Here is a 23,968-nt window from a genome sequence, read left to right on the forward strand (position 1 = left end):
CTAATTTGAGAAATAAATCACCTAAATATCTCGAAAAATATACGTTTTCTATATAAAGTGGGGAACTATTATGGAGGATATATAATATGGGAATCGTGTGAGGGACCATAAGGCATGAGATTGTGTCCTGGTTTTGGGCACAGATCATGTGGGTGCACTATTGATGTGAATAAAGAACATCCTATAACCTGTGCCTTGTTTGGATAACATTTTTCCTTTAGCTCCTAACAAGTACCAACTTGCAAATAAAATAGGTTCCAAAATAAATAATTCTATGATAGGAAGAGAATACGTGCTATGTTTACTTCACTCACAACATACATTGTGTGATGTTTATTGTTTCTCCTGTAATTTGAAGTGACTAAAAATGGTAAGAGTTAGTTCAATTTGTTATATAATTCATCATCAATAATTGGTCCATTTCTATAACCAACATTCTATAGTAGTAACAAACTGCCACCAGTAGAGATTGTTCTGTGTTTTAGTCATTGAATCTAAAGATAGATAAAGTATGATAATGTTACAATGTCCTTGAGCGAATCAACATGATAGCGCCGCAATAAGACAGGCGTACATATTCTTATTAGGCGTCATTTTGTTTTGTTTTGTTTTCAATATGAACCAAAAATAACAACATCTTCTGAACCTGGAAGGAAACATAACAGTGTGTTCTCAGAATTCACTCAGAGCCTGCACATTTTCGGATGATTGGCCTGAAAACAGTAAAGAGATAATTTCAAATAATCATTGGGATGAGAAAATGTTGATAAATTTCCATAGAAATATATTTTTGTCCACTATCTCGATATTGATTTAGATAGATAATATTCTAAATCATAATTTAATAAGACATAATATTCATAAATTTCTTTAGTTTTTCTCAACCAACCCCATAGCCAAACTCAGATCCATAAAGTGTTTCAAAATTGTTTTATACTCTTATATTATTCATAGAAATTTTGAAAGGAAAAAAATGATTACTTAAAATAATCATCTTGGATAATATTCCCATTTGAAAACATACTCTCTGGCGTTGGGTCTGAATTTGGACGAGAAAATGTTGATAAATTTTCTTATAAATATATTTTGGATGAGAGAATGTTCAGAAACATAACTTAATACGTTTTCTCATCCAAACTCAGATCCAGAAAGTGTTTCAAAATTGTTCATACTCCTCTTGTATTATTCATAGAAATTTTGAAAGGAAAAAAACAATTACTTATATTATTCATTGAATTGTCTTACCATGCATCCTCTTGACAAATCGTGCAAACTCGGAGAAATTGTTTATCTCCATAAGAGTTGGATTAAGCCTGAGGTAAGTGAAAGCAGATAAATGTTTCCCATCAGGATCACTAGGAGGCTTTGCATTTTGTAATATCTTATTGTAGCCTTCTCTATCATAGCAAGGGAGTGCATTCTCACTTGCCACCTTTATTCCAACATCCCAAGCAGCATTTAACACCTGAAAATTACAACATATAAATGGTTAACAACGATTAAAAACTTAGCACTTGTAATGTGAAATCCAGTAAACTACGTAACCTTGTTTGAAACCCAAGATCTAATCTCCAAAGTTAGGCAACATATACTTCATCAGATAAGAGGAGACACCAATGGTGGGAGGTAAATAATTTAAAACTACCAAACTGCCACTATTATACTTGATTTTGTATTGCTCCAAATAATAGATGTAATTGTATCAAATGAAAAACCATACAACTGATTATCTACTACTTCCATGTTTTTTTCACAAGAATTTTCAGCTTTTGGTAACATAAAAATGTTGAATTTCCTTTGTTTTAGTCATCTTGTATTAAGAAGATAATCAGTTGTAAAAATGTTCACACATGGCGTTCATAATTCTATTTTATAAACTAGAAGCAAATTCTATATGTTGGAGCTTGTTTGATCTAGGGTTATTTGAATTATCAAGTGGTTATTTGGTTGATGATTTGAATGACGGTGATTGATAATGATATTGTTGATTGTAACGGGTTATCTCAATAACCCACATCGAAAAGGCCTTAAATCATCTTTTGGGACATTTCCGGATGGGATTGAAAAGATTGTCAGATCAAAAGAAGAAGTAAATTCTATATATGTAAGAAAAAGTGAAGCAAAGTAGAGATGTTCCACATACTTGCCAAACTAACCCCTCAGGGTCTGCCAAAGCCTCTGGAAAGCCTTCATGTTGGTCTAACGTTCGCAGCTCCACACATGTGAAATTTAAAGCAGTTTCATGCTTCTTCAACATTGCAGCAATGGGAGCATATCCATCACGATTACATGGGTTGTAAAATCCAGCTGTCAATTCAGCAGCATGGCTTGCTGTTTTATACCACCAGTGTATACCTGATAGCTGTTATCAATTCAAAAACACATGAAGAAATAAAAATTGAAGGATATTTAAGTTCCAAACTTTTTTATTGCTAAGAGAACACTAATCTGAGTTGGTTCACCTTTGCAGCAACGTCAGTGCCTTCAAAAGCCAAATTCGCAAGAGAGAGAACCCTTTCACCGTGATCAATAAGAAATTGAGAATACCAAGTAAGGAAGAATCTTCCTCGATAGTCATCATAGTCACCTCCATCACAAAAGAATTTAGTCTCATGTGGGTGGGAATTATAGGAACCTGCATTATCTGGTCCATCTTTCCAATGTGAGTGACCTCTTAACTCTGCAGCCTTTGTGAGATTCTTCTTCAAATACTTGTCATAGCACTGGAAGAACAAAAAGGAAAGTATTCTCTTACATGTTACTGGACATATAGCTTAGGACCGAAAAATGGTATATAAGCAATAGCAAAGCATTTTAGTGATATCTGACAGGCAATGGCAAACAAAATACTAGTCCGTTGGCGTAGTTATTAAATAATTATGTTTTATGTTTTATACTTGACCATTCACAAAATTTGTTGTCTTGGCCCAACAAAAGATTTTAACAAATAAAAAAAAAAGATTTTAACCAATCATCTGAAAGTTAAATTTTGGGAAGGTTGTATTTGAAGAAAAGAAAATGTCAATCGCCATAACTTTTCCTTGCACGTTGTAGAAAATTCCATGAGAGATTGAGAAATAACTGTCCAATTTGTATAACTTGATATATTTGTACAATGAATGATAAGGATGTATAGAAGTACACCCAAAAGTCTCCTTAGAAGAAACAATGTAAACTATAAAAAGTTAAGTAGGGTGGCATGTAGGCATGCCATGATAATTATCTACAAAAAAAATATGAAATTGCAATCTAGGTAGGTTAGGTTAATTCGGTCAAAAGAAACTAGTAATATTGACTTAAACGACTTCAAAAGGTTGTAGGTTAAGTAGGAAATTCAATTGCCAACATTAATTGTGGAGGGTGTTTTAGGCATGAAATCCTCTATGTTTGGTGGTTCCAGCTGAATTGGAATTGGGGGTCCAATTCCAATAATTTGTTTGTTTGATGGCTAAAAATAAGAAATTGGAAATCTAATTTTAATTTTAATGGAATTTTAGGCTCAATTTCACCATTCCCACTTCTGCATTGCAATTCTATGATATCTTAAGGATTAAATTGTAATTCAATTCCAACTCTTATAAAATTGGAGTTTTGATCCTATTTCCAATTATACACAATTGCACATCCAAACATAACCTGAACCTATTTTACTATTAATCTCAACAGGATGTAATGGTCAAATTGTTTATTGTTAGATGACCATTGCTTATATTACTACACGTTATAGAAAATTCTGGCGAAACCTCTAAAAGAACGACAATATTCCTCCACCACAAGCATTAATCTTATCCTTACCCTTTCTTGATAACCCAGTTAGAAGCTGCCAAATCCTTTCTAAGATCCATTTCTTCTATTTGGAATAAGAAAGTTTTATCTGGCAATTAAGACCTGAAGCTGTAGAAAAATAACAAAGTTCTAGGCTTCTAGCAATACAAAGATGTAGATGCTAAGATGAACAAGAATCTAGGAAAATGTCAGTTTTTTTTGAAATGACTGTTAGCATCCACCAGCTTAATGATACAAAGCCATAAACAAAATATTTACCTGAAATTCACCAATACCAGGGTACTTCCAGCCAAAACTTGCAGGATAAGAGGGGTAACGCAATTCCCCACATGGACCAAGTCCGATTTCAATCTCAGAGATGGTTTTATTCTCAAAGAACTCATCACATTCCACACGGAAACTTCTCATGAAGTCAAAGTAAACCTACATGAGTTACACAACAAAAGGGTACATCAGGAAAGGTGTAACATATTTACATTAAGAAAATGTAATCCACTCGAGAGGTCCCTAGTAAAGTTATGTAAAAGAGGACAATTATTATTAAATTTTTACGCATTATTAGTTTAAATTAAAGGGTAAGGAAGTTGGATTATGTGGGATATGCTTTATTCTCTAGCAGAAATAACCATTACTGTGGCTGTAGCAAGAAGTAACTTTATTAATAGGTCCTGATAAATAGCATACAGATGCAGGCATCACATAAAGCTTTCCTCAATGGTGGATACTAGCACAAATGAAATAAAACGCAATGCATCACCTCAACAGCAGTCCGGCCTTTTAAAACTCTTTCCTTGTCTATCCCCCATGTAAGGCATTCGTGATTACGTCGTCCTTCTCTGTCTGTGAAATAAATATCAGGGTTACTCTGCCCAATCTCCGTCACCCACTGAGGAAGTGGAGTGTCAACGTCGTCTCCAACATTGCCTCCACATTCATGAAAGGACATAACCACCTGATCATTTTTTGTACAAGTAAAATAGGAAACAAAAAGGGCAGGTTATATTACTTTACATACTGTAGATCTCCCAGTCCTATTCATTTGAAAATATTCGTTGAAGACAATAATTGCCTTTTCTTTCTACATTCTATATACAACAGGTCCTCTCTCATGAATATTGTAACTTGGACAAATATTAACACATTTTTTGTTGTTGCAAGAATATGCTCTTCCATCCATTGCTTAGTACAGCTGTTACTAATATTCGATATCTCTTATCTACTTGACCATATTGTTAAGGTTGCATTAACTTTACCCTGGAAATGTGTGAATTTGAGATCATACAGAATGAAAACCCTTAAAGATAATAAATTATAAGTCGTAACACTTTTCTTTTTTTGGCATTCACCAACTAATTGTTAAACTTAAGTCATCAATGAAATGAACTGAGTCTAACATCATTCTTGCAAATGCTTCAATATACATCTATAGCAATTTCCTCAAGAAAAATACAATAGCATAGCTGAAAATCTTAGCAGCCCGTGTTAAACATGCATTACGAACAAGTTGATGGAACTAAGGAGAAGCTCTTTTTCTATTTCTAATTATCGGAATTCTAGTTATCTAAATAATCTACCTAAGAGTGGAGATCCCGACTATGATTGTGACATGTATAATAATCAATATTGTTGGAATAATCACATTCATAATTGCATTGGTATAATCATATAAATGCACAGTTTTAGAAGTAAAAGTAGCAGATGTTGAAAGGAATGTGACATATGCACTTGTTACCTGTAACTTGAGCCCAATACTATGCACAATCTGGAAGAGTTCTTTGTAGCCGTTCCAATTATAATGTTGTGGTGCATGCCTCTCTACTATACCCCACCAACAATCAACCATGACACCATCAACATTTATAGACTTCAAGATCCTCAGCTGGTCGATCAGAATATCCTGATCAACCAGCTCCCCATCCATATTCATGACTCCCAACTGCCTCCAATAAGCAATTGCAAGATGTCAATACATTTTGCCATTTCTATGCAATATAGTGAAACAGTACCAAAAGAAAGAATTATAGAAGAACTAGTGCTACCTAGATATACGTTAACAATAGACCAAGGACAGTAAATGACATTAACAAAGATGCAGAGTTTGCAGAAGAAACTTACAGGCAACATTACGTAAACAGGAATATAAGGTGTTCCTGTGTAATCAATCTCATTAATCGGCTTAGTCGGATGTGCAACCTGGTACAATAGAAAATAAATATAGGAAATGAGTGGCAATAAAAAGAGAAACATAATGCAGGAACATACTATGGAAGACATGAATAATGAATTGGATAACTTTTGTTTTGCTAAAAACCAAGAACGTTAGTTGAAACTGAATATAATGAGTATCAGATTTCACATAGTATACATGAAACGCCCTTGTTCAAAAATGTATCTGTGTCACTCCAAGTATCTTCAGATATCAATTCGCACACGCATGCATGTATCCGGCTAGATGGTAATCGTGATCGAATACCTTAAATTCATTCAATTATCGATCCTTGATTCGAATTAAAATTTCATGAGTATGGATTTAGGGCATGGATTGAAGTTGGCAATACAACAACTTCGAAGAGAAAATGAAAATCTATACTGAAACATGTAAACATACAAACACGGAACCGGAAGTAGAATTTCAGTGTAGCTTAATGAAAAGTAGAATAGCTACTGAGACATGATTATTAAGTGGAAAAAATGTAACTGAAGGCATAAACAAGATACAATTGTAAATAATATAAGGCAGAGTAATTACTGTCTGTGGATCATCGCCAGAACCATCTGTCAGGTCAGCAAACACGGCTGAAATCCGTGTACGAGCTGTGGAATTCAAGCGAGCACCGCCGAGCCGACGCGAGAAGTAGCAGAATGAGCGTCGGGAGTTGGAACTGTCGCTAGACAAAGGGGATATAGTTGGCAGTACGGTAACCAGAAACGGCGAAGAGAGAGCCATTAGTGAAGAAGAAGAAAGAATAGCGAGATCCGGTCTGATCGCCTACCATAACCGAGGTTGAGCAAATGCCACCGCCATGAGATAGTTCTTGAAGCTTAGAAGCTAATTGTAGAACGTAGTTTTCGGAGCAGTTGGGGAGAGGGAACGAGATAGAGTTAACGAGCGATCCGAGACGGTTAAGAGGAGCTCCCATACCAATACCATAAAGCGTAATCCCACGGGAAGCAAGCAGAACTTTATAGGTGAGTCAGAGATTTCAATTAAACAAATGAGGCTCATTGACATCTGTCACGGAAAATTTGACAGAAAAAATGGGACTTTTGTCCTACAAAATGTCTGCCTTTCCTCGAGCCCGCTTACCGCTCATTAACGCGTATTACGACATCCACGTTTCAAGTAAAACGCGTGAGTTATTATACTGAAACGCCCTCTCTCTCGCCCCACTTACCGCTCATTAACGCGTATTACCACATCCGTGTTTCAAGTAAAACGCGTGAGTTATTATACTGAAACGCGTGAATTGTTATATGCGTATTACATGAAACACGGATATTATAAAATGTGTATGAACAACGCACTGAAGAAGATGAGAAGTGCGTATAATGTGACGGAGGCTGCCATGGTTGGTTGAATTGAGATTGCGATTGAAAGCTTTGAACGGATGCCAAAACTGCCGACGAGGAAAGAAGATGACAGTGTTGTAGACGCTATGACATCGGTGCCAATACTGGAACTGTCCGGAGCCTACAGTTGCTCCTTTGACGTTAATGGTGTTTCTTCCATTGCTTTGAGTGAAGATGCTTCAAAGGTCATTTTTGTAAAAATTATTAGGCCTATTTTTTCAGATCATTTTATCAAATTTCCCCAGAAAACACAACCATCTTAAGCTTTACACACAATGCATTTAAAGATAGAAGGAATGAGGTGCCAAGCAATGCAATCAAGTGAAAACAAGAGTTGTCGATATAATGTCGTTAAAGTATTTCTCTCAATTCAGGTAACCTAGCCAACTACCATTAACTCAATATTCCCAAGATATTTAGATCTAACTTCCTAAGAAGCTTGAATTAAAAATATTAAATTATTTCCAATGGTGAAAAACTATAAAACAACAATTTATGTTATCTTATGCCAACCAAAGCAAAAATGTTTTTCATTTGCTTTTTTCCGGTCTTCAAACGCATCTGAGTCTTGCAAAAGTCAAGTAGCCAGTATGACCTCTGGTTTCACCTGTTGGCTTAGCAATGATTGTGGAAGAAGGAGCAGCATTGGACATCTCTTGTCCATCGCCACTTTCACTTAACCTTTGCCTCCTTTTGCAAGGAGGTAAAGCAGGTGAATTGTCCCCATCAGCTTTCCTGCACTCAGTTTTCACTTCTCGAACTTCATATGCTCGCATGAGTATCTCAAATGTTCTTATATCTATAATTTAAGAACAAAACCATGCAAAATCATTAGTTTTTTCTAGTACTCAACAATAAAAATAAACCCAAATTAGGTTTCCATTCTACCTGTAAAATTAGCTTTCAAGATTTCACAAGAACGCTGAACTTGTTCAATGCAGGGTGAAAAGGAGCACAAAGTCCCATCTTGTTTCAACATTTTTGCAGCAGAAGGAATTGCTAGCCAAGGTTGGGGTAGGTCTAGGAAAACCGAATCAACCAGACCAGAAAACTCATCTGGAAACCCTTCTCCTTGAATATCTCGAACTCGGACAGTTACTAAGCTACTCAATCCTGTCTTCACAAAATCCTCCCTGCCCCCAATAACAAAATCAGTTCTTCTGACTAAAAGAATAAAGATATTAAGGCTTTGTTCGATCTTGGTTATTTTAATTTAATCTCAAATAACCCAACCCACTATCTCATCACCAATCTTATCATTCAAATCATAAAGTTCTTTGAATTGAGAGGTGGAATGGGTTATTTGAAAAAAACCATTTGTAACAATCCCTTTGAACTAAGTGAAGTCCTATAAGAAGCTTACCTGGCAGAGGCAGCCCTTTGATCATGGAAATCAAATGTGTTAACATGTCCAGTAGGAGCTACAGCCCTTGCGAGTGATGTGGTTAAAGATCCACTTCCAGTACCAGATTCAAGAACAACACAACCAGGAACTATTTCCAAATACATAATGAGAAAGCTAATATCTGCAATATATAAAATCTGTGTTCTGTGGCTAAGAACCATTGTCCAAAGTTCAGGAGTTGGAGCTAAAAGGTGGACAAATCCACCTTTATTGCTAAACACCTTCGAACCAAAGGGCTTTCCTATCCAGTCTGCATGTTTGAAGACGCCAAAGCGATTCTGAAGAACTGAACTCTCGCTGACTTTTACAGCCTTCATGCTATCATGTCTCTCGTAGACAATAACTAAATCTCCTTCAGCAATGCATCTACTGAATGATAGCTTGTTTTCAGGTTGAATAGACAACATTATTTTTATATTTTCCAAACCTGAGCGAATTCAAGAGAAATATTCACCACATATTTGTGTTATAAAAATGCAAACTTTCAGCTAAATGGTAGGAATGTTAGTCTTTAAAACATTACCCTTTAATTATTTCTTCTTACCTGTCGGTTGCCGGGAGAAGTTTTAAGGGATGGTAGAGATTGGATTTGGCGTGAAGAATTGCGGGCTGACCGGTGGATTGAGGATCTGTGGCGTTGCTGGTTGCTTGCTGATTCTGAAGAAGAAGAAGAAGGATGGAGAAAGCGGGGTTGTACTAATGAGTTTCGTCAGCTATGGAGAATGGAGAAGAGAGAATCCGCCGGGGAGTTAGAGAGCCGAAACCGCCGTTAGCTGCTGAAAAAATTAAGGAAGATGGTTAGGGTTTTGGGGCGCGGGTCGGGCGAACTGCGGATGAAGAAAGGATGCCCCATTTGGCGGCACATTTGGGCCTGATTTGGTTTGGGTTATATATATATATATATATATAATAAAATTTAATCTAATATTAAAAAATGTACTACACTACATCTATAATTCATTTAATTTCTCTCTCGTAATTAATTTATTATTTTATTTTTTATCATCGTATATATTTAAATATTATATATTTTTTTTCATAAAACAATTTTTTATTTTATAAATATATTATCTTTTATTATAAATTTTATATAAATATTTTATTCTATAATTATATATATATATAAACTAATATTTATTTAAATAAATGTATTTAAAACAAAATAAAATTAATAACTCCAAATTTATTTACAACAATCTATATATAATTAATTTATATATATATAATTATAAAATGCTTAATCAAATATTTTGAAATGTGCTACACAATTATTTTGAATCCATTTAATTTCTTTCTCATTACAATCATTATGTTTATCTCTCCTAATTAATTTATTATTTTATCTCTTACCATCATATATCATATATCATATATCATATATATATATATATATATATATATATATATATATATATATATATATATATATATATATATATATATATATATATATATATATATATATATATATATATCATCTTTTATTAATAATTTTATATAAATATTTTATTCTATAATTATATATATATATATATAAAGTGAAAGTAAATATAAAAAGGTCTTTAAGAAATTAGATATTATTGGTTAAAAATATATAAATGAGATGTTGATTGACCCGATGTTGTTCAATTGAGATTGGTTGTTAATTTATTGAAGTGAGGGTAAGAAGTCGACTATGATTGATGGTGGTTTGATGACAAGATAAAGAGTCATATGAAAAAGTATAAATCACAAAAGGTCTCTCGATAAGATTGATGATTGGTTTGCCGAGTGATAAAAAGACATGTGAAAAAGTGTGAGCCACAAAAATATGGTCGATTGGAGGGATTGGTGGTTGGTTGGATAAAAGGTGTGTGAAAATTTGTGATGTCAAAAGATGAAATGTGGATGAGGGTAAATATAATAGTGTAAATCACGTCTAACATTAGTTTAGATAAGAGAAAAATGTATGACACAACTTTAAGTAAAATCTCCAATTTAGTAACTCTACATGACTTGATTCTTATTAAAAAGAAATCTAAATTTTTTTAATTGTTCTTTTTATTTTATTTTTAATTTTTTAATGAATTTTAAAATATATGTAAAAACTAAATCTAATTTTAAATTAATTAAATTTAAATAATATTAATTTTATCTAAAATATTTATAAATTATTAATATTTTGTTTATATTATTACCCGACCGCAAGGGATTAATACTAGTTAAAATAATAAATTAAAAAAGAAGATATAATAAATTAGACACAATATGATTTGGATTCTCTGTTTTAAAATTTTATAAAATATAATGAGAAAAAATAAATAAATAAATAGCGAAAATAAAAGATTTTATCCATTTTATTGTAATTAAATTTTTAAAAAATTAATAAATATTTTTAAATATATAAACTAAAATATATAGGTATAAAATATATATTAATTTGAACCTAATTTATTTAAATTATATATATATATATATATATGATAACAAAATTCGTAAAATTATGTTAAAAAATAAAAAGAATAAATCAAAGAAATAAAATATATATTTTTGTTGATAAATAAACAATTAATATGGGAAAGTTAAAAAATAAAAAGAATAAATCAAAGAAATAAAATATATATTTTGTGGATAAATAAACAATTAATATGGGAAACCATCGGAACAAAAATCTTAATATCAAGAATTCTAGTCTATTCCAACTATCTTTGACCTCATATCTTCATCTTCCTTTTGATTTTTATTTTTGTAGGGTTAAGGCAATAGTCTTGTAAAATATTCATTCAAATATAAATTATAAATGTGAAGATTAATACTTAAATTAACTTTAAAGCCTATTGCAATCTAAATAACAAAATGTGCACACTTTGATGCAATCTAAAGTCTTAACCATGATATATAAGAGTTGCAAGATACTTTTTTTTTTATTACTAGGGGTGTAAACTGGTCGACGAAAAGAATATGGCGAAGATGATCTCTTCTCCAAAGAAATGTTATGGGTATGTTGCTCCTCTCAGCATGTTTCTTTGATATCTTCTTTCAAAAGTTGGACATGGCATCCACTTCAAACCCTCTAGAGTCCTGAACAACTAAAAAGTTCTTGACTACGTTCTCAGGGTAGGAAGGCTTATGTTGAAGAGAAGAAATCGGGCAACCTATTTGGCTGAAATAGCTTATTAGGAATCTATCGCTCCCGATGATGTTAAAAAGGGGGGAAAAAGTGGCCTTAGGCCCAGGGAGAATTAAGGATAGAAAGGGATAGGAAAGATCCAATCTTTTGCAGTTTTTGGGAAATTTTTGTTTAAGTTGTTTGACTTCTTAAGTCCCTTTAAAAATATGAATATATGATCTTTTGTTGTCTTACTGATTGACGTTTTGCTGTTTATCAATTGGATCTATTTGTCTTAATCTTTTAATTAAGTGTTAACATCATCAAAAATGGGGAAATTGTCGGGTCAAATTATTTTGACTAAAATAAACTAAAGAATAAGATTATTCTATGTCAACCATATTTTGATGATTTGTGATTAAAACTTAGTTGTGAATAAAACTAAGTTGTCTATTTGTTTTTGTGTAGGTGCATTAGACTATGCTAACTTAGACGTGGTCTAAGCAGGCTAATTAAACATAGCTAGACGTGGTAGTCTAACTCATTTAGATTGGTCTAAAGGGTAACGTAGTTAGACGTGGTAGTCTAACTCCTTTAGACTTGGTCTAAAGGGTAACGTAGTTAGACGAGGACATTTAACTCTTTTAGACTTGGTCTAAAGGGTAACATAGTTAGACGTGGTAGTCTAACTCCTTTAGACTAGGTCTAAAGAGTAACGTTGTTAGACGAGGACGTCTAACTCCTTTAAACTTGGTCTAAAGGGTAACGTAGTTAGACGAGAACGTCTAAATCCTTTAGACTTAGTCTAAAGGGATGCGTAGTTAGACGACGAAGTCTAACTTCTTTAGACTTGGTCTAAAGGGATGCATAGTTAGACGGGACGTCTAACTCCTTTAGACTTGGTCTAAAGGGATGCGTAGTTAGACGAGGACGTCTAACTTCTTTAGACTTGATCTAAAGGGACGCGCAGTTAGACGAGGACGTCTAACTCCTTTAGACTTGGTCTAACGGAGCACGTCTAATGCCTTGCTTTAGCAGCTGTCTGAAGAAAGCATACGTCTAACCACGATCAACTAGTTGTCTGTTACTCCTTCTCCACTCACTTCTGTGCAGTCTGACAAGCCAGCTAATTGTATGAAATGAACGAACGCCACATACGCAAATATCCTTCCACCTGCCTGTATAGTACAAGACAACTTCAGATGATATTCGGTGCACTACAAGTTTGGTACGGCCACGATTCATTTACTCAGAGTCTACTGTATTCTGATATTATGGGAGGCCTTCCAACGGACACTTTCCACGTGTCCATGAAGAAGATTCGACCGTTGGTGTCCTTCTACTACAAATAGATGCTCAAGGACAATAGACGAATCACTGGCTCAATCTTACCAATTACTGAATTCACAAGTTTTACTCTTGCTCTTACTGATGTCTATCATCATTCAAACTCAAGGAAGAAAATCAATTACTGTCTAACTGTGAGAATATTGTTGAGAATATTGTAAGTTGAACAAAGATTGTTCTGTTCAAAAAAGTGTTAGCTAGCTTAGTAAGTTGTATTTAATTCAAAATATTTAATGGATATCCTTCCATTTGTGGAAGAAAGGGTGACGTAGGAGGGTTTACTTCGAACATCCATAAACAACTCTCTATGTTCTTTATTTTCTGCCAATTATCTTCCATTGGTTCAAAACTTCAAATCCGACGAACACTTCCGCACTTGAATCCGTTTCAAGAGTTCGAAGGATTTGTGAAGAATAGAAACAAATACTAATCCCTCATAGTATTATTATCGAATCAAGTTCGAAGGATTTGTGAAGAATAGAAACAAATACTAATCCCTCACAGGATTATTATTGAATTGTTTATCATAAGCCGTTCACAATAGTCAGACCCTAGTCTCTATTGTTAACACCGATCCTAACACAATTACAAAATCCAATTGAAGAATTAAGACTTTAATACATGTTATAGTTATAGTTATAATAAACTTACCACCATCATTTCAAAAACTTTGTTGCAGTAGGTGTAGGAGGAATCCTTGGCAAGAAAGGACTTGGAGATTATGTCATTGAGTAAGGCAAACTCAACTTTCATACAAGAACTCTTCTCGTGAGATTCAATAAGGAAGAGATGCCCTTCGAAAGATTGGTCTGAGAAGACGAGTTTCATCTCAGATAGAATTTCATCGGAGGAGGAAGGGAACTCAGATATCCCTTCCGATGGAAGCCTGAAGAAAAGAGTGAATATTTCCTCGCTGAAACAAACACGTTTACCAAGAATGGTCGCATGGATGTACTTGTTGTGGTAGAATTCGACAATTTCGAAAAATTCACGAACCACATGTTCGTGAAAGATGCAATGAACACGCAAAAACTTCTTCAACCCAGAAGTTTATAGAGATTTAAACATAGTGATCATTTCTGGAATCACTAGGGAGGAGACTGATGCAAAATCTATTTGGAGAGATTTTTCAGCGATAGAATCCATTTCGATGAACTATTTGAGAACTGGAGATTCATAATACTAAGAGACACAAATAGATTTCTTAGAGAGAGAATGCGAAGATGCACATGAAAGATATTAATTTTTTTTGAATATCACCATTACTTTTATAGATAGAGACTGTCTTATGACCATTAAAGTCATAGAGAAAATAAACCGTCAAAAATATAGAAACTTGTTCCCAAGAGACTCATCATTTAAAGATGCAACATTTAAAGATAATCATGAAAGTCTATCATTAATGTAATGCGTGAAGTAGAGGTACATTAGAAATTTTAGTTATATTTTTAACATTGAAAGACACATTTCTTCAAGTTATTAGATAAACGACTGTTCAATTTTTGACGGGAAGAGTACATAGACAGATAATGTAACAGTGAACAGCTGTCCCACTCGCCTGAAGATGAAAAGTCTAAGGACATACGTAGTTAGACGTCTAACTTACCGTCCACATTCTTTACCTCTTAGTTGGATAGGCGTCTATTAGACGCAGGCGTCTAATAGCGCTTGTCTTATAGACATATATTAGACGTAAACGTCTAATTACACTTGAACACTACGTGTTATACGAGTGTCTAGTTAGACATGAGCATCTAACTACGCTTAACCTTCAGACGTTTAACCTGTGTAGGTTTAAAACCAAGACGTTTATCTAACTCGGAAGCACAGACTACTTAGTCAAATACACGTCTAATTATTCGTTTTCTTTAAACGACTGATCTATTAGACCGATTGATACCTCTGTCTACACACGTTTGTCTAGTCTATTTTAAACAACAGACTCCCCCTCAATTTGTGCATGATTAGTTCAAATAAATTAGTCAAGATCAACAAGTCCTAAACTATTTATAAAATGAGAAAACTTAATCTCGATTAATGGCTTCGTGAAGATGTCTTCTACTTGTTGATCTGTTGAGACATATTCAAGACGAATGTGCTTCTAACTAACATGCTCTTGGATGAAATAATGTCTGATTTCGATATGCTTTGTCCGAGAGTGCAGAACTAGATTATAGGTGATTGCAATTGCACTTGTGTTGTCGCAGAAAATAGGAGATTCTTCTGCTTCAATTCCATAATCCCTCAGTTGTTGTTGAACCCACAAGAGCTGAGAACAACAACTTCCTACTTCCAAATATTCTGATTCAGCTGTAGACGTGGAAACCAACGTTTTCTTCTTGCTGAACCAAGAGATCAAACGATCACCAAGGAACTGACAAGTTCTACTGGTATTTTTCGATCAATCTTGCACCATGCATAATCTATATATGAGAAACTCGTTAGATTGAAACTGGAATCCTTCGGATACCACAGTCCCACATTTTGAGTTCCCTTTAAATATTTCAAAATTCTCTTAGCAACAATATAGTGAGACTGTTTATGATTAGCCTAGAATCCCCCACAGACGCCGATAACAAACAAGATGTTTGACCGACTAGTAGTAAGATAGAGCAAAGAGCCGATGAGTCCTCTATAGCCAGTGATGTCAACACTTTGTCCATCTTCATCTTTGTTTAGCTTAATGGAAGAACTCATTGGAGTGACTGCAGCCGAGCAACTCTCCATTCTAAACTTCTTTAACAGCTCCTTAGTGTATTTAGATTGGTTGATGAAAGTTCTTTTTTCAATTTAACGAACTTAAAGGCCAAGGAAGAAAGTTAATTCTCCTATCACACTCATCTCGAATTTGTCCTACATCAGCTTGACAAATTTGTCACATAATTTGGGGTTAGTTGACCCAAATATGATATCATCAACATAGACTTGAACAAGCAGAATATGAGAGTCTTTAATGAATCTAAACAGTGTTTTGTTAATTGAGCCAATAATGAAGCCATGATCAAACAAAAATTTAGTCAAGGTGTCATACCAAGCTCTTAGAACTTGTTTCAAACCATATAAAGCTTTATCAAGTTTAAAAACATGATTTAGTAAAGAATGATCTAGAAAACTAGAAGGTTGTTCAACATATACATCTTCTTTTAAAGTACCATTAAAAAATGCACTTTTCACATTCATTTGAAAAAATTTGAAATTCTTAAAAGATGCATAAGCTAGGAAGATTCTGATTGTCTCAAGTCTAGCTACAGGTGCAAATGACTCCTCAAAGTCAATTCCTTCATCCTATTTATATCCTTGAGCAACTAACTGGGCTTTATTTCTCACAACTAAGCCATCTTCACTAAGCTTGTTTCGAAAAACCCATCTTGTTCCAATGATCGATTAATTAGTCGGCCTTGGAGTTAGATGCCACACTTTATTGATCACAAATTGGTTTAAATCCTCTTGTATGGCATTGATCCAATTTGGATCAAGCACTGCTTCACCAATTTTCTTAGGCTCAATTTGAGAAATAAAGGCGGAGTTAGCCATTTCATCCAATAATTAACGTTTTGTCCTACGAGGAGAGTTAGGATTACCAATTATCAATTCTGGTGGATGATTTCTGTTCCATTAGAAGTTTGATTCTAAAGGATTAGATATCTGATCAGATGGCCCCGCGACGTCCGAACTATTAACAACTTGTTCAACAGAAGTTTGGACGTCTAGCTGATTCTCAACTAGATCACCCACTTGATCAGACAAATACTTCCTTTTGACAGGAGCTTCATCTTCACTATCAGATTCAAGACTTGTCACTTCTAATTTTTTAGCAAGGTTAATGAGATTGATAGAATTGTTTTCAACAAATTCATCATAAACAACATGGAAGGATTCTTCAACAGTTTGTGTTATATTATTGTACACTCTGAAAATCTTACTAATTGAAGAGTAACTTAACATGATTTCAGCATCAGCTTTAGCATAAAAAACGGTCAAATAATCTTTCCCATTGTTATGAATGAAACACTTACACCCAAATACTCGAAAGTAAGAAATTGTAGGAATTCTTCCATAGAACAATTCATAAGGTGTTTTGTCAAAGCATTTATTGATTATTGACCGATTTTGTGTATAGCATGTTGTGTTAATGGCTTCTTCCCAGAACTTCTGAGGAACACTTGAGTTAGAAAGCATAGATCTCGCTGCTTCCTTTAGTGTCCTGACTCTTCTCTCAGTAATACCATTTTAATGTGGAGTTATGGCACTAGACAACTCGTGTCTAATACCAGACTCATTGAGATAGGAAGTTAGGTGTCTGTTGGTGAGCTCGGTTCCCCGATCACTTCTAATCTTAATAATGCTTAAAGATTTTTGGTTTTGAAGTCTTCTAAGGATCTTAATGAGATTCTCAGCCGTCTGATCCTTAGATTGCAAAAATATAATCCTTGTGAATCATGAAAAATCATCAATAATGACTAGGGTGAATCTCATTCCTCCCAAGCTCTTTACAGGAATTGGACCAAAAAGATTCATATGTAAAAGTTCCAAGCACCGGTTTGACTGAGATTTCCCTTTACTTTTGAACGATGATTTGCTCTGCTTGCCTAACTGACAAGCATGACAAACCTTGTCCTTTAAAAACTTCAAATTAGGTAATCCGAAAACCAACTTATGCGAACAAATGTTGTTAATGGTTTTAAAACTAAGATGATTTAATCTCTTATGCCATAGCCAATTTTGGTTATTTTTGGTAATCATGCATATGAGATTATATATATTATTTTTCCAGTTCATTTTGTAAGAGTTTCATACCCTACTTTCGGTCAATAGAGTGTTACCCTGTTGATCCTTAACCAGACATGCATGAGTTTAAAAATCAACAGAAAATCCATTATCACATAATTGACTAATGTTGATCAGGTTATAACACAAGTTTTCAACAAGTAGCACATTGTTGATGGTTAGATTACCATGGATAATCTTACCATTACCCATGGTCTTACCCTTATTGTTATCACCAAACGTGATCTTAGGACCTGATCAATCTATTATTTCAGTTAGAAGTCGTCTATCCTTAGTCATGTGTTTGGAACATCCACTGTCTAGATACCAAACTAAATCCTTCAGGCAATTGATCTGATGTACCTACCCAAAATATATTTACAATCTTTTGGTACCCACATTTACTTGGGTCCTCGATCAATCAGTCCTTTAGGAATCCATATTTGAGTTATTCTGATGGACTTCCCTTTTTGTATTGTGATAAGTGCGTATGATTTAGGCTTAGCAGACGTCTTCCTGCTAGTAGTTGATCCCTTAACTTTAGAGGATGGTTTTTGTTTAAAATTCCTTGACTTCTTGTCAAGTTTTAGTTTGCCAGACTTACTGGATGTTTTCTTCCTAGGTTTCAGCCAGCTTATAGTTGGCGGAACGTAAGTAATCTCATCCTTTAAGATTAGATCCTTACAGCTTAAGTCAGTTCCATTATCAGTTAAACTCCCTCTGACAAAGTTTGTTGGCTTAAACTTGTCTATTGTTGAGTTTAATTCTTTACAGGACTTGTCTGAGTTATCATAGTCAAATCCTAAACCGAATTTGCATCTAGAAGGCCTCAGCATATAAATTTGTTGTCTGACAACATCTCTAGACTTTGTCCATGAACTGACTATATATGTTAAATGTTGATTTTTAAATGAAAAAGTTTGAATCTTTTTTTTGAGCGTCTCATTCTCGAATGAAAGCTCATCCACTCTGTTTTAAGAAACATTTGGTTCAGAAACTTGAGATGAAATGTAGTTATTGGTTTCATATTTTAATTTCATTTCATTAAATGAGTCTCATAACTTCTTGTACTCAATGACCATGTCATTGAGTGCGCCAGTTAAATCATCTCTAGTAAAGTCTTTCGAGGAGAAGTCGAATACCTTAGATTGGTCGTCTGCCATCAAGCATGTGACGACTTTGTTCTCAAAATCGCTAGGTGAGTCATCTGAGTCGCTATCGACCCACTTTGACTTGCGTTCAATGCTCTTAAGAGCCTTTTGCTCTTTTTGGTTCTCTTTTACTTGAGTTTTACAGCCATATATTTGAATCAGTTTCTCTCAGATTTCTTTAGCGGAGGAGCATGGCTTGATCTCATTGAATATGTTCATGTTGATCGACTTTTACAATATATCCTTGGCGACGTTGTCCAGGTTGTTCATCATCTTATCTTCAGTCCTCCAATTACATTTTGACTTTTCAATCTTTATAGGACAATTAGTGATGACATACCACATATCGCAATCGAGGGCTGCCAAATGCGCTTGCATTCTCATCATCCAATAATCGTAGTTTTCTTTTGAGAGCAAATGAATGTGGTTGACAAAAGACATGATTCAGCTTCTTTTGGTGCTTGAGAATAGAAAATGAGGCTCTGATACCACTTGTTAGGATCGGTGATAACAATAGAGACTATGGTCTGACTATTGTGAACAACTTATGATAAACGATTCGATAATAATCCTATGAGGGATAAGTATCTGTTTCTATTCTTCACAAACCCTTCAAACTCTTGAAACAGATTCAAGTGCGGAAGTCTTCGTCGGATTTGAAGCTTTGAACCGATCGAAGATAAATGACAAAAATTAAAAAACAGGGAGTTGTTTATGGATGTTCGGAGTAAACTCTTCTACATCACCCATTCTTCCACAATCAGAAAGATATCCACTAAATACTTTGAATCAAATACAACTTACTTAGCTAGCTTACATTCTGCTGAATCAAATACACTAATTCTCACAACTAGACAGTAATTGATTTTCTCCCTTGAGCCTGAAGAGATAAGTAAGAACAAATTAATAAAATTAATAATTCTAAATTTATTTAAAACAATTTATATAAAATTAATATATATATATATATATATATATATATATATATAATAATGGTTAGTTAAATATTTTGAAGGTATACTACTTATCATCTACGATTTTTTCTTCTTACCATTATTATGTTTCACTCTCTTAAACAATTTACTATTTTATTTCTTATCTTCGTATATATTTATATATTATATATTTTCTCTTGATCGTATAAATATATTATCTTTTATTATTAATTTTATATAAATATTTTATCCTCTAATCTATTTAATAATGCTTAATCAAATATTTTGGATCTCCATTTATCTCTCCTTACATTTATTAAGTTTCTCTCTCCTAATTAATTTATTATTTTATTTTTTATCATTATATATATTTATATATTCTCTTCATAAAATAATTTTTTATTTTATTTTTTTATCTTATAGATATATTATTTTTCATTATTAATATTATATAAATATTTAATTCTATAATTATATATATATATATATATATAAACCAATGTTTATTTAAATCAATAAATATATTTAAAACAAAATAAAATTAATAATTCTTGTATATCTAATAATGCTTAATCAAATATTTTGGAAGAGTACTGTATGCTCCATCTATAATTCATTTTATTTCATTCTCTTTACAATTATTATGTTTCTCTATCCTAATTAATTTATTATTTTATCTCTTATCATCATATATATATTTATATATTATATATCTTTTTTTTAATAAAATAATTTTTTATTTTATTTTTTCATTTTATAAATATATTATCTTTTATAATTAATTTTATATAAATATTTTATTCTAAAATTATATATATATATATATATATATATATATATAAACCATGTTTATTTAAATCAATAAATATATTTAAAACAAAATAAAATTAATAATTTCAAATTTATTTATAAGAATATATATATATATATGATAATGCTTAATCTAATAGTTTGAAGGTGTACTAGTAGTGCTTCGTTTCTGTAGCGCATTACGCACCGGGTGCTTCGGGGTGCGGTTGAGAGTGCATACGGGGTGTGCCACGTGGCGTATCCCAGAATCGAAGGTGATGGTTGCGGGGGGTGCGGGAATAGTATATTCAGTAAATATGAGTTCCAAAATATTAAAAAAACCCCAAATTAAAAAACCCCCCAAATATTAAATATGATTATGAGCCCCCAGCCCCCAAATTAAAAAACCTAATCTCTACGGTGCTTCTCTCTCGGCTGCCTGTCTTCCACTACCATTCTTCCACTATCAGGTTAGTTCTTCTTCTTCTTCTGTGTGAGAGAGAGAGAGATTATAGCAGATGGAATCAATGACTTCCTCTAACTCAGCTTCAAATACGATAGCCACTCCAAGCCAACAAAGTTCAGTAGATAAGGACCCGCTGTGGAAACATGTGGCAAAATTAGTGAAAATGAAAGAGAGAGGTGGAAATGCGAAAATTAAATGCAACTTCTGTAATCTGGAATTTACGGGTTCGTATTCAAGGGTTAAAGCACACCTGTTGCAGATAAAGGGAGAAGGAGTTTCAGTGTGTCCCAGAGTCACTGCTGATATTTTGTTGCAACTTCGAAGGGAGATGGCAGATGCAGAAGAAAGAAAAAGGCAGGTTGTGATTCCACTCCCACCATTGAGTTATGCTTCATCAGATTCTGCCTGGGGAGGAGCTGAAATGCTGCCAAAACAAGATTCCAAAAGAAGAGCAGTTGACAAGAACAGTCCTATAAATAAAGCTTTTAATCAGGAGGTGAGAGCACAAGTGGATGGCAAAATTGCAAGAGCATTTTATTCAGGGGGTTACCTTTCCATTTTGCTAGAAATCCCCACTACATCAAGTCGTATACACTTGCTGCCAACAACAACATTCCGAGCTATGTTCCTCCTTGTTATAATGCACTACGAACTACGTTATTAGAAAAGGAGAGGGCACATATTGAAAGATTATTGGAACCAATCAAGACGACTTGGAAAGAGAAAGGGGTGACCATAGTATCAGATGGTTGGACTGACAGTCAGAGAAGACCGTTAATCTTAGGCTTCTTTCAAGAACGAATGAACATTACAAGCAAGGGCAATCAAGGTTGTGGGATGTAGGAGGTGACCGATTTGATCCGCTTGATGGTGCCGAAGAACTTGAAATATCTAGCCTTTCACTAGATGAGCCGGAGTTTGAAGCAATGTTTTTACAAGATGATTAAGACTGTTGACAATATGGAAGTCAGATTGTAACTTTGTGTACTTATAGTTTATATAATTATATTTTATATGACGTATCCCCGCACCAGAATCCTTGTTTTTTAAATTTTGCCGAATCGGCATATCCCCGCACTGCGCACCCGCACTCACGCACCCGTATCCGTGCTTCTTAGTGTACTACTAACTCCATAGAATCGATTTGATCTCTTTCTCTTAATTAATTTATTAATTTATCTTTTATCATTATATATATATATATAAATAAATAATATATATGTATAAGAGATTTAATAATTATATAAATATAAAAATAAATGTTAATATATATATATAGATATATAATATAATATAAGCGATTTAATAATTATTTATATAAATATAAAAAATAAGATTAAAGATAATATATAAAAAATAATATTTTAAGCTTAAGCATGTTTGAACAAAAAGTTGACGGAAGGGTCAGTAGTGACCTTTTTAAAAGTTAAAAGGCCAATTTGTTTCAAAAATTAATTTAAGAGCAAAAAATGAGCAACCGAAATAACTAGAGGGCCGCCCAAATAATTTGCCCTATATATATATTATTTTCATAAAATAATTTATATAAATTATATGTATTCTTTTCATATATATATATATAAACTAATGTTTATTTATATCAAAATATATTAAAAACAAAATAAAAATAATAATTCTAAATTTATTTAAAACAATATATATATATCTTAATCAAATATTTTGGAAAGATTTGTCGATCCTTATTATTATTATTATTATTATTATTATTATTATTATTATTATTATTATTATTATTATTATTATTATTATGTTTCTCTCTCCTAATTATTTTATTATTTTATCTCTTATTATTATATATATTTCTATATTATATATATTCTCTCCGTAACATATTTTTTTTATCATATAAATATATTATATTTTATTATTAATTTTATATAAATATTCACTTAATTATTTTAATAAATACTTACTAAATATTTTTATTGTGTAGTCTAGTTTAATTATTTTTATTAGGTATTATTTTCATAAAAAAATAAAATTTATTATTGTATAATATATATATATATATATATATTATTGAGTTAATGTAATGATTAAGATATTTTAAATTTGTTAATAATTACTCATTATTTATAAAGACGATAAATGCATATTTATTATTATATAAAAAATAATTTAAATGTGTAACTATATATATATATATTATACAAATTATTAAATTTATAAAATTAATAATTTAAATAGTAATATTAATATATATAATCAAAATTCTAAAAATAATAATAATTTAAATTTATAATAATAATAATTTAAATTGATATATTAAAATATAAATAATTAAGTTTATAAAAATAATAATTTAAATAGATATAATATAATTTTAAAATATATTTAATAATGAGTTACAAAAATTAAAATAAAAAAAATTAAAAACAGAATTTAAATGAGAAATTTGACGAAATGACCCCACGGATGCCTTTATTTGCATCCGTGGTCAACGCATAATTTTTATTGCGTTGATGACTACTTTATTTATTTTTTGACAAAAATACCCCATCGCGTAACGATGAGTCTTCACGTTTTGCGAAGTGAAAAATTCTTTATATAAATACTCAAATTTTTTTTCATTTCGTTATTTTCCTTTCTCTCTCTTCTCTCTCTACTCCTCGTTCTCTCTTAGACGACGACGGCGTCGGACAT

General features: G+C 32.7%; 2 protein-coding genes across 3 annotated transcripts; both read right to left on the reverse strand.

Moving 5' to 3' along the window:
• Nucleotides 1-407: 407 nt before the first annotated feature.
• LOC124945986 (beta-amylase 2, chloroplastic) lies at nt 408-6,940 on the reverse strand. Of its 2 annotated transcripts, XM_047486530.1 has the most exons (9): nt 6,536-6,940; nt 5,902-5,979; nt 5,519-5,722; nt 4,544-4,738; nt 4,045-4,209; nt 2,463-2,723; nt 2,144-2,362; nt 1,246-1,465; nt 408-713 (listed from the first exon to the last, which is right to left on the reverse strand). In XM_047486530.1, exons 1-9 carry the CDS (start codon nt 6,731-6,733, stop codon nt 673-675), a joined length of 1,581 nt encoding a protein of 526 aa, XP_047342486.1. In that variant the 5' UTR covers nt 6,734-6,940; the 3' UTR covers nt 408-672. The 2 variants fall into 2 exon arrangements, with proteins under 2 accessions (XP_047342486.1, XP_047342487.1); XM_047486531.1 differs by lacking the exon at nt 6,536-6,940 and having other exon boundaries at nt 5,519-5,726; nt 5,902-5,975.
• Nucleotides 6,941-7,648: 708 nt separating this feature from the next.
• Nucleotides 7,649-9,616, reverse strand: LOC124945395 (tRNA (adenine(58)-N(1))-methyltransferase catalytic subunit TRMT61A). The gene is made up of 4 exons (XM_047485823.1): nt 9,306-9,616; nt 8,720-9,188; nt 8,245-8,489; nt 7,649-8,155 (listed from the first exon to the last, which is right to left on the reverse strand). The coding sequence occupies exons 2-4, from the start codon at nt 9,166-9,168 to the stop codon at nt 7,908-7,910; spliced, it is 942 nt and encodes a 313-aa protein (XP_047341779.1). The 5' UTR covers nt 9,169-9,188; nt 9,306-9,616; the 3' UTR covers nt 7,649-7,907.
• Nucleotides 9,617-23,968: the final 14,352 nt, after the last annotated feature.

The sequence above is a fragment of the Impatiens glandulifera genome, chromosome 7, assembly GCF_907164915.1.
Source record: "Impatiens glandulifera chromosome 7, dImpGla2.1, whole genome shotgun sequence".
Lineage (NCBI taxonomy): Eukaryota > Viridiplantae > Streptophyta > Magnoliopsida > Ericales > Balsaminaceae > Impatiens > Impatiens glandulifera.